Genomic DNA, 12,257 nt, shown 5'->3' with positions numbered 1-12,257 from the left:
TCTCTTTCCTAAAAGTGAGCCAATGAACTTTCTATTTAAAAAAAAATCACTTCTATCTAGGTGCTTTTTTCTTCTTTTTTTCCCCCTCTTTTCTCTGTTACTAAATCCAGCCTTGTATCTGAGAACTGCTTATGCCAATGGAGCAGATAATTGGGGCAGGACCTGCTATTTGTAAGTCCTCGTTACCCCGCTGCACTCCTTAAGGAACCGGCAATGCTGAAGGACGCTGACAGCGAATGTGTCTGGTTATTCCAGAGATTGAAAAGTAGCCCTGGAGACTCCTCCTGGTGAGTTTGCCATTCTCAAAAGCAGTCGTCTGCGCCTGAATGCAAATTTCCTGCATTGCCTCTTGCTCTTTCCTCCGTGTAGCTGCTGAAATAATCTTTCACCGTGATTTCCTTTAGATCTGTTGCTATCGGAAAGGGGAAGAGAAATGACATTGACAGTCTCTCTTAGACTGTATTTCTCCTCCATCCTTACAGCTGTTGTCAAGGCTAGGTTAGCAGATTTTAGTTAGATTTAGCCAGTATTTCAGTTTAGCTGTTGAAGGCAATTGTCAGTAGTGACTGTCTGAACTGAGCTATCACGGGTTCATTTGTGTTGTCACTAAGAAAAACCTTAGGTTGACCTAGCATACGTTAGATATTGTCTCATGTGATTTCTTCTCCAATTGTAGACAAGTGCACAAAGAGCAAGTTATGGCTTTCCTACTTCAGAAGGAGTAAGTGAACTTGGAGGAAAGGGAGATGTTAAGGAGGGCTTCATGACGGGCTTATTTATATAATCCCTAAAGCAAATAAAGTGTGCAACCTTCCTAATTTCTTCATGATGCTTTCAAACAGCTAAACACTCAATTATCACCAGAGCAGAACAAATATAGAAAAACATTGCTATATGTTTATTCATAATGTGAGTACTAAGGTAATATAAATGTCAGTGTGCGTACCCTCAGCATCATTGTGCCATGGAGAGATATCCTGCTCACAGGATGAAATATTCCCCCAGAATGCAGGGCAAGTGTTTCATCTTTCTAGGTTCTGGCTTTGGTACTCCTTATCGTAGTACGTGGTATGCTCAGAAGTCTAAGACGTGACTTTCTGGACATTGAAGGGCAAACGTGGTACATTTATCTATTAGCTATCATGGTATATTGAAGTGAGAAATATGGGAGATTGAAGCTGCCTCTGAAGGCAGCTGAACTAGTGATTTCTGGGATTGCCCCATCCCTTCCTGCCAGCCGATGACGCGGTTCAGGTACAGCAGGGCAGCCGCGAGCAGGCAGAGAAGTGCGACCTACTGCATGCCTAGCACAACTGCGCAGCAGTGCAGTTTAAAATTGCAAGCCCTGAGCTTAATTAACTGGAAGGTGGAGGATTTATCTTAGCTCTATGCTATGCTGAGAGCGGGGTGCAGCCAGGCTACGTTCCTGGAGGTATTTGGATTTGTAGAGTAGCAGGGTGGACTTTGTGTCACCGGCAGAGATTCGAGGTCCCCCGAGGGCTAATTCTCTAAATTCCCGTGGCTGGGACCTGCTGTTGGGACCGCAGCCCGGCGGGAGGTGTCGGGGCTGGAGGTCGGCCCCAGACAACAGCACCCGCCACCTTTGCATCGACCTTCTGCCAGCGCTGGTGCTGGCTGCCTTCAGCCTCAAGCTTTAGGTCAAGAGTCCCTGGAGAAGGCAGGGAGTCGGGCTGGATTTTTGTCCCTTAACCGTCTGTCTTGCAGAGGTTACCAGCTCCATGGGTATTGTAATAGCTGTTTAACTTAAAAGTATTCAGAGCTCAAGGAGAGGAAAGTCGAATATTTGCATAAACTTCATCTAATTTGTTGTCAGGCAGCCTCTCTGCTTTTCCTTCCTTGTCCAAACTCCATGCAAAACTTGATTATTTATTTTGTTGTAATGCTCAGACCACGCTGGGCTTTACCACTCTGTTCATTTTAAATGGTGATGTGTATGTTTAAAACTTTCTCTATAAAATCTGTCATGACTGAGATGTTTTAATGACATACCCTGCCATGAACATACTTAAAATATATATAGAATATATATAAAATATATTTTAAAAGAACTATATATATATATATAGGTATTTTGTATTCCTGTTTTTCCTCAGCACTAAAAGTCAACAGTATTCTTTTGGATTTCATTCTCCCCCCCCCACCCTGGCTTGTTTAACTGAACTGAAAAACATGACATGGGCTGAAATCTGGCCTTCAGAGTCACAGATCAGTGGGATTTTATTTATGTAATATATCTTTACATCTTATTCTCAGCATCTATGTGAGCATTTCTTTGTGAATAAATTAATATCTTCCCAAAATGTAGGCATTATATATCTGTGTTATAGCCTCGTAATAGGTACAGATTTTTTTATTTTATGTAACAGTGAAAGAGAAATGCAGGAAAAGATGTTATGTTACGTTAAAGTGCTCTGTTCCAACGCAGTACTTAAAATTAAGCACTCTTTCAGCAGTAACATGTAACAGTAATTATATCAATGAGTCAAAAGTGGATTCTGATTTTTTTGCAAGTTTTAATGTGAGAATGTAAACAGAATTTTGCACGTTTTTATTGAATATTTATCATGTTGTGGAGTAGGAGGAATTCATTTCTCACTCTAAGCACTGGTAAATGAATATTATTTGGGGAGATTCGTTCAGGTTTGGACTAAGGACTGTAAAACCCCTTTGTCCATTTAATGGTTTGTGGTGCTATAGCACCTTGCTTATTAATGCAGCCACGTTTTCTTGTTCAGCACGAGTTACAGTAATAAATACACCGTGAAATGCAGAGTGAAGGTCAGCGGAGGCCGCAGTTTCCCCTTTTCCACGCTCACGCCACGCGGCGTAACGGGGCGACGGTGATCTCGGCTTCCCCTACCAGACCTCATTAAAACGCTGCGACCTTGGCGGGATCACCGTCCGATGGAATCGGGTTAACCGTGCGGCTGCTGCTCCGCCACGTGCTCCGGCAGGTCTCTGCTGAGGCAAGACTGAGCGCTGAGCAGAGCTGTAGTGACTTTGAATGATAAGGATTATTCAAAATAGCCAAACTGCCTGTAGAATTGGTGTTTTTTATTTTTAAATGATTTTTTTTTTCCTTCTGGTGCAGACCGGGCCCCTGTTGCAGGCAGAGAGGAGAAGGACGGCCGTGTCTGCCTAATGCAATCACAGCAGTCTCTGAAGTTGTGCTTTGCAAACGCTGCTTCCCTTTATTAGAGAGGAGATTTATCAAATGGAACATATGGGTTTTAGCCCGTCTTGGAGATACGATATAAAGTTAGGAAATAAAGAAAGCAAACATAATTTTGGCTCCTGTGTGCTGGGTCTTTGAATATTGTAATAGGTTAATTGGATCATAGAAAGGTTGCTTTCTGAAACACAGTGCAAGTTATAAAGGATAACAGTTTTCCAATGACACGGATGAAGTTTGTTTTGTGGGCATGAAATTCAATAATGGAAAGCTTTTAATAAATATATAATTTACGGAAGACCAAGACTTACATGACAAATGTAGTGTCATATTTAATTTGGGTTGCTAGCATGCAGCTAAAAGTGATCTACAGGTTAACCATTTGTTTCACGCGCGGATGGTGCAGCAGACAGACTTGCTCGCGCAGAAATCCCTGCAAAAGCCACAGACCTTGCAGAAGGAGCAGAGGGAGAAATGCTAACATTTACTGATGCTGGCCCTTTTTTTCGGCCTCAGGAGTTCCATATAAATATTAAGACTGCAAATAATACCATTTTGAGCTGCGTACACTCTCTAGCTGTCTTCTGTATCTGCAATGGAACAGCCACAAGGTGACCTCTCCCAGCAGCATGGGGCCTGCAGGTGTAACGCTATCAGAGCAAAGAAAAAGAAATGGAGAGCAGCTTATGTAAGGGGGAGTGGGGAGGAAACCTAGCTCTTCATAAGGAAAAATAGACTAACTTATATTTCTTTCCACAAACTTGATGTTCCCAGTGTCTGGAGTAGGGAAATTACTCAGGACTTCTTTCTTTGACTCATTTCCTGGACAAATCTTTGATTTATTGGCAGCTAATGACATACTTTTCTGTCTGATACTTAGGTTTCTGCAACATAAAAAATGGCCACTGAACACCTCTGAGCGGTTCTTGGGTTTTTGCTGTGGTGGCAGGGGCTGAGGCCTGGTTGGCACAGGACTGCTTAAAAAGAGGGTTTATGAATAAATCATGTTGATTTATAAATTTCCGTGTTCATTGGCTAAACTTTGTTGTACAGAGGTCAAGTCAGTGCCTCTTTCCTGAGCTGGTGAAATAGTAACTCCATGAAGTGAAATGCTGTGGGACACAGTAGGAAGGTCTTGGTGCTATTGCTGCTTCTCCTGTGGTGGCCGAGGCCTGGTGTCCCCAGCGGGGATAGGACAGGAGCGGGTAAATGGTCCCTTTCCCCTTTTGGCCCCAATATTATGTTTTCCTTTCCCCTTTTTCTCCATCCTGTCAGTGACTGCTGCCTTCTCTGCCTGTTCACGTGTCTCCGTTTGCGTCTCTGTCCGCTCTGTGTCCATGCCCTCCTGCTCCCTTTGGCAAACTCCACCTCCATCAAGATGACTAGGCAATACCACCATGCCTATCTACCTTCAGACGAATATTCTCAAAGCACTGATTTGTGTCAAGGGTGGATTAATGCTTTTCAGCAATGGACATCAGGAAAAAAACAGAAAGAAATAGGAATTGATTTTTCTCCATATCTCAGTGGTCCCCTGCCTAACGTGCAGTCTCTCATCCTGCCTAAACCCTTTCTCAGTGGTTGATAAGGGTTTGAGAATTCATTACTAAATACTTAATAATGACAATTGATTGTAACTCCATTAGCTCTGTCTGTGGTTATCTATAGCCAAAAGGCATCTGTTGTTTGCCTCCTTAGGGCTATGTGTGTGTGCCTTCTTGTCAAGCTGGTGTGTTGTTAGAGGTCTGCTACATTCTGTAGGTCATTTTTGTTTGCTTTTTGTTAGGGATAAAATTTAGCCTGACATTACAGGAATCACTTAACATATGTGATTGTCCCAGTAAGTTTTCATATTTGCTTTATGTATGAACTTATGATAAAAATAAGTTTGTTTTGCTTTACATATAGCCAATATTTATAGCCTAATTTTGTCTGAGGTATTAATGACAATAAATCCACTAGTGGCTTGCCAGTAAACGCAAATACTTCATTGGTATTTTTTGTTTTGTTTTCTGCAGTTGACCTGAAAAAATAAATATTTTCCTGCCAGCAGGGTGTCATGAATCAGACAAGAAATATTTCTGCTTTGCTGTGATGACACCTCAAGCATTTGTTTACTTTCTAGCTTTTAGAGAGTTATTGACTAAAACCCATACTTTTGCTTTCAAAGTGTTGTATTGGATTTCTTCAAAATTGTAAAGGAATAAACCTAACCAGTATATTTTTACATTTCAGGGGCCCAAAGACAGGAAGTAGCCTTAATGAATGGGCTAACTGTTAATCTGCACCTCCTGCTGGTATGTCACGTCTTTTCAATGTTTGTGTGATGTGATTATAAAATAGCCTTCATTTATTTGTCAAATGAAGTAAAATGTTTTGCAGGGACCTCTTGGATGACAGCATGGGACAATAACCTAACTTTTTTTTTTTTTTTAAGTCTCTGGAATTGTGTCTGGCAGGAGATTCTGAAATATGTTAGTATGTTTTGGCTTGTACAAGACCCAGCTCTGCTTAGTAATAAGTATAAAAGCTGGACAAAACTATCTTCAGAAGCACTACAGCGGAAGTTCTGAGCCGTTCTCACACACGGTGTACGTCAGCTCTCAGAGAGGACAGCTTACTATTTAAGACATATTTCTAGATAGATACTCAATGTTCCTCTCTGAGTCTCAATTAGGAAACAAGTCTCTTCTGTGAGCAAGGAGAGAGCTGTAATTTCTATCAAACTTAGCATACAGTTACACAGGAGAGATGTGCATTGTCTAGTCATGCTGCTCATATAGCCCCAAAATCTGGTAAAGCATGTGTTTGCTGGATTTATGAAGTATTGGCTGTAAATGTGGTTTCATGGCGAGAGCATTACTAGGCGTTGCATATGGTCTGTCTCTACTTCTTTAGTATTACTAAAGATTGTCCAGCTAAGGGAGGACATGAGGCCGGTGGTTTAGACGTAGTCCTCTATAACATGTTCTTACTATTTTATAAAACTAAGAAAGCTTAAGCAGTGCTGGGGTTAAGTAAAAAAGTTACCTGGCTGCTCAGTGGTGCTAGTCACCCTTTTCTGAGCAGATGAGCAGCTGGGCTCTTCAGCCTCCTCTGAATCCTCTAGACCTGGTGGGGAGCCTGAGTCTTTGCTGTAGGACCTGGGCAGGAAAACCCACAAGCCTGGAGATGGATGGAGAACGAGACTTTTGCTGCAGGCTTAATGCTTTGGTCAGGGGTTGGTTCAGAGCCAACTGCTGTTTGGTAACTAATGGTTAGAGCAGGGAATAGGAGTCGGGTTCCTCTACTGCTCTTCTGCAGCTGATTTCACTTGTAGGATGCAGCTGGGTGAAGTCTCAGCTTCCTTGGCTTCAGTCAAAGTTTTGCCACTGATCCCTCTCAGAGCAAATTTTCACTGTTGGATTTTTGTGTCCTCTGTTACAAGTCTACAAAATAAAGTATTAGAATGCTTTTCTGCTTTGATAAAAGTTATACGGGCAAATAAATATTTGTAATTCCTGGGGGATCCCCTAATGCAGCCTGCGTAAAAGTAAAATAGTCTTTACTGAGTTATATACTGGAAGCATCTCTCTTGTCTCTGCTCGGATGTGTTTTAACACTTTTTTTTTCTTGTTCTTAACAGCTATCTTTTTTTAAGCCTACACCCAGACGCTATAAAATTCTTCTAGAAGCCAAAGCTTTTCCCTCCGACCATGTAAGAAATTAATATTTCACCATATTTGTATTATTAATCATATTTTTCCAAAGAATATCAGTGGCCTGATTTGAATATTTATTAGCTCATCTTGTCCAAGTAACATTACAATAAAAAAATCTGTCAGAAGCTTTTGAGCTCAGCGTATTTTACAGATCGTAGCTTTATTCCTTTTGTTCAAATAAAAAATGTTACAAGAGGAAAAGATTGAACGGGTACATTGATTTATTAGTCTTTTTAAAGACATTGAGCAAACTGCTGGCCTAAATCAACCGAAGTTGTAAATGTTTTATTAATTCTTGTTGCTGTTTTACTTTATGAAACCAAATCAATACAAACTCACAACATTAACACTTATATATCCCCAGACAGAGATGGAAATGTTCATTCTTAGCACTTTAGATTACTAGTTCAAACATAATTTGTGTGCTATAAAATGGGAGACAATAGCCCGTGCATCAGAGCTTAGAACAAATTAATCTTTTAGTTTGTGGCCCACTGCTACTTTATCATCAACTCAGTAAACTCCTGGAAATTGATAACAAATTTGATCTCTATGGTGCAATAAAAATGACTTGAGCTACTAACAGGTTTATTTGCAGTGCAGACGGCGGCGCGGATGTATACATTTCAGATTGCCTCTGTCCCAAGCAGCGTTGCTCCTAACGCCGCCTTTGTCCGAGCGCGCTGGTGCGTTTGCAATCCGCCTATCCGAATTTCTGCGACGCCTCAGCGACCCTGCGTGCCTGCTTCAGTCCCTGCCATGCAATTTTGAACCATTTTATAGCGTTATTGGATAATTTTTGTGCTGCCTTCAAAGCGTTAGTGATCGATAAAATCACTGGGTAAGGTTTTCAAAATGGGATGAGGGTTTAGAGCTCTCGTTTCCTCCCAGCTGTGCAGCCAGTTTAAGACGGGAGGAGAGCACGGGCCAGCGTACCTGTGCTAGCCCAGTCTCCTCAGCCGTGCATACGTGATGGCCAGGCATTTAATGTGTGCTAGCAAGCAAAATATCTGGTTAACTAGCCTAGTAACCAGCCCGGTTAACCAGCACGAGCTGTAGGCTGCGCTGCTGCGTCTGCTCAGTGCCTCTTGCCCGTGCTAGCTTTGCTCGCCGGCGTGCAGTGAAGCCCACGCTGCTACCATATATCCGCCCTCCTCCTGCTCTGTAAGCTTATCCTATAGGATTTAGACTTTGACTTTATCCTCGCTGTCTGATGATGTGAAATAAATACTCATCTGTTCTAACCCCAAACAAACTTGGAACCTTTTCCATTAAGTTGGCTTAGGAGTTCAAGCATTAATTTCAGTGAAAGGCAGGTATCTGAATCCCTTTTCTGAGGTGGTGATGTGCTCAGTCATTTTCCTGTTTTGTTGTTTTATCATTTAATTGTGCTGACGTGCAGTACATGGAAATCTCTTGCAGTATGCTATCGAATCCCAGCTTCAACTTCATGGGCTGGACGTGGAGGAAAGCATGCTCATGATACGGCCGCGGGAGGTTGGTGAGAAGTATAAGCTGGCTCTCCTTGCTAAGTCTAATGGCAGGCGTGTACTTTGTACGAGCGTGGCGTATGCTCTCAAATATTCCAGTATCTGCCTGCATAAGTTACAATCTACGTTTCTTCTAATGCTTTCTGTTAGATTTTATGCATTGTGTATTCTGTTTGTGTATTCTCTGATTATGGAACCCGTTCTATAATTGCCTGGTTCAACTAGCACATTTTCTCTAAAGAACAAAAAAAATGTTGTTTTTCCTCTATTTTTCTTGTTGGCAATAGCAGGCAGCATCCTAACAGAACTGCAAAATGGAGCAGTTCATCGGTTCTTTCAGAAGCCCCAACGTCCTTTTAGTGTCCTAACATAAAAAATTGCTGTGACAAGAACACCATTGTGCCTTTATCAGCGCGGACCGAGGGAAAGGTCTGCTTTGAGTAATATGCAATTCAGATGCGTTTGAAAGATTGCCTCGCTTCACTTTCACGGTATTAAGAACTTTGCCACCTAACTATAAACTGATGGTGACCTTTTGTTTCTGAAATCTGAGTCATCTTGTGAGTAAAGAGCATACTTCTGAATGCTTGATAGATTTGCAGAGATTGTTGAGATAATAACAGTTACCTTCGATTCAACGGTCTTACCCAAGCTCTTTTCAGTAACAAGTCTAATTTAATTCTAGGTTTTCACACCCTAATTGATCCCTAGGTAGTGGTGTGTTTTACATGATCCTTTGCAGGAAGACAAGAGGAGGATGGGGCAGTAATTCTCCTACAAAGAATCAGGAGATTTTTGGCTGAAATTCCTCTATATTTAATGACCCCAGGATTGGGGATTTTTGTACTTTTGATGATGTGAGGCTTATTGTTTTTGAAATATAAATATGGCAGGTTTATAATAGCTTCCTGTGGGATATGAAGTTTATCAGGAAAGTACAGAGTGAAGCTGATAGACAACTTTTAAGCCTTGTGGATGTCAGAAATTTCAGGTGCCACATAAAATCATTATATATGCTGTTTGCACCAGATTTTTTTTTTAATACTGTAAATTAAAACTCTCTGAAATATTAAAGATTGTGAAGCATGATAGAATACAAAGTGAATAGACTTTTTAAGACTGGCACCTTCAAGATAAGTTTTCTAATGATTTTTTTTTCCCCCCTAAGTAACCTACTCATAGAGTACTTCATGGCACTACCTTTGTATATCATTACCATGCTAAGGATTTGCTTTTGATCTCCTTATGCAAGCAGCACAGCTCATAGTAAAATATAGATTATGAAATAAGAAATGACAGTTTCATTACTGCCAGAGCTGATGTAAAATGTGTGCTTTAACTTTGTTTTAGGGGGAGGAGACCTTGAGAGCTGAAGATATCCTTGCCATAATTGAGAAGGAAGGGGACTCTATTGCCGTAATTCTGTTCAGTGGAGTGCAGTACTACACAGGACAGCTGTTTGACATCCCTCGAATAACAAAGGCTGGCCAAGAAAAGGTAGAATTGCTCCCAAACTGTCCTCTTAACACCAATTTTAGATCAATGTTCATCGTGAAATATTTTTAATTTTCACTTTTTATGAAATGGAAGAGGGCACGTATGGAGACCTGTGGGGCTCTGCTAAAAGAAAACATTTTGTCCACAGATCCTTAGAGGAATGAGGGCTGTCATGAAGAAATATCTGTGTGATACTAATCCTAATGGTGTGACCTAAAGTATATAGAGAGATTATTCATGACTATTAACCTTCTACTGGGCTTTCTGTAAGAATAGAATTTCAAGAAGTTTGGTGAAGGAGGAGGTGGTAATTGTAGCTCCAGACTCTCTTTAAAGGTTAGAGTAGCTTGTGTCAGACTTCTGCTTTTCAACAGACTTTCATGCTATTCCTCTTTTCCCACTCCGTCGCTGGCAGCTGCTATCGCAGCTCTTTGCCTCCAGCCAGCGGGGCAGGTGAGCTCCCCACGGAGCCGGCAGTGCTCCGACTCAGCTGATCAATTTTCCGGAGACAGGCACAATGTGGAGTATATCAGCTTCACAGGATGACTATGTTTTAGTGATGACTCAGCCGCAGGAACTTGCAGCCAATGTGCGAGAGATTTTACTCTATGGACATAGCTGTAAAACTTCTTTAACCATCTTGATTGCCTCAGGAATCCAGGAGAAAATAGCTTTTAATCAAGTCATCTTATCAACAAGAGGCCACCAGGCTGTCTGTATGGGCAGCCTTTTACTGGCTATACCTTATCTCATCTAAGATTAAGCTGCTCAAAAATAAAGCTACTTAGTATTACTGGATTTCTGCAAACCAGCTAACTATTTGTATTTGCTATCTTAACTCTCTAGAGAGGTTCCTGACTCACATTGGGATATACATCTTCAGTTGTTATAGGCTTAGCATGGGACATTTTTCTGAAGGTCAGAGTGTGAATTATGCTGGTGTAAAGTGATGGCAAAGTCTCCCTTGGGAGACCAGAGCAGATGCAAGAGTTAGTGCACGGCCTGTGGGATACAAAAGTGCATGTTCTCGCTGAGCACCGCCTAGCAACAAAATTGGTCTTGAATAAAATACAAAACAAGACTGATGTCTGAGATGGATGCAAAATCCAGGAGGAAGTGAGGGAAATCAGCTGAGGGGGAAACCAGGGACTGTGTGTGTAATAGCTCTATGTAGCTCTAAAAATGACATCTTCATAGTGCCCCCCTTGAGGGTCTTCCAGTCCTTTTCTAACAATAAATAATCAAAAGGCTATGCTGGAAAGTTTGCTGAAAGGGAAGATAGTCTATTAATAGAATGATACCACCCAACTATGCACTTACTCTCGCTCCTGGTGGCAGCAAAGCTTTCATTCCCCAGCCAACGCCTACGCACGTACCAGGCTGTCTCCGGAATCTGCTCGCTCAATGATGTGTCTGAAAGGTGTCTGGGAGAGAAATCTTTCTCCTTATACTGTAAATACGAACAACCTGGGGAAAAAATATCACTTTAACGCCTCCCTAAAGATGCTCTCCAAACCCTGGGCCACATGCTCAGCCAACTGAAAGCTCTGCAGTTTCTCTGAAAATTATAAACTAGCCCAAACTAGCTGAGAATCCCTCTTCCAGAAGAAAAATAATTACTAATACTTCATTATAAGGAGTGAACATCAAATTAGATGTTTATATTATCTGAGAAGATAACCAGAACTTGGCAGAGGAAAGCTTGAAAACTCTCTTCCTGAGATAAAGCTGTAGACACCAGGGAGGATTAGCTTTTTACATAAGAATCTGAATATGACTTATGAGTTGGTGCTTCATCCTCACATCTCACCTGTGTCTTCATTGCCCACCTCTTGCAGTGATTTCTTCCAGAGATTTCAGAAAGTGTGTGTGTCTGTACAGACACAGACACACAGACACACACACACACACACACACACACACAAAAAAAAAAAAAGAATACCACCTTGTTGCAGACAGAGTGCCTAAGACTGATACAAGTGGCTTCATGGATTATGAATTATCACATGCAAATTAAAAAAAAAAAAACAACAAAAATGAGAAAAACAGCCTGAACTACTTGGATACCCAGGAAAATTTAGAAGTTTAAGCCAGCCCAATTGTTATTCTCCTCCTATAAGATAGGCACATTTCAATGTCTTCATGGATTCTGCTCTCTGCGTTAAGTAGCATTTAGATGTTTGTACAAAACCACTATGTAACATACAGCTATAGCACACTTAAACTTCTGCATATTGCAAATATTTACTTGAACAGCTATTAAATCAGCAATTTTCTGTGTTAATAGTCACAAGAGTTTTTCCTGTGTCTTGCTGCTTCTGTAAGTCTCAGGGCTTCTGGTTACCCCAAAGAAAACCTGCTTGGACTTCAGAACCA

At 41.3% G+C, this 12,257-nt stretch overlaps 1 protein-coding gene across 1 annotated transcript in view; it reads left to right on the top strand.

Annotated features, from left to right (window-relative positions):
- KYNU (kynureninase) overlaps positions 1–12,257 on the top strand; it is a 51,516-nt gene that overhangs the window by 12,989 nt on the left and 26,270 nt on the right. The window contains exons 4-7 of the mRNA XM_062578840.1: positions 5,429–5,490; positions 6,819–6,890; positions 8,317–8,391; positions 9,735–9,881. Of these exons, the coding sequence (XP_062434824.1) occupies positions 5,429–5,490; positions 6,819–6,890; positions 8,317–8,391; positions 9,735–9,881 (356 nt within the window). The remainder of the gene's footprint in view (positions 1–5,428; positions 5,491–6,818; positions 6,891–8,316; positions 8,392–9,734; positions 9,882–12,257) is intronic.

This window comes from Rhea pennata, chromosome 6, assembly GCF_028389875.1.
Source record: "Rhea pennata isolate bPtePen1 chromosome 6, bPtePen1.pri, whole genome shotgun sequence".
NCBI lineage: Eukaryota > Metazoa > Chordata > Aves > Rheiformes > Rheidae > Rhea > Rhea pennata.
This window is presented reverse-complemented; position numbering and strand designations above follow the sequence as displayed.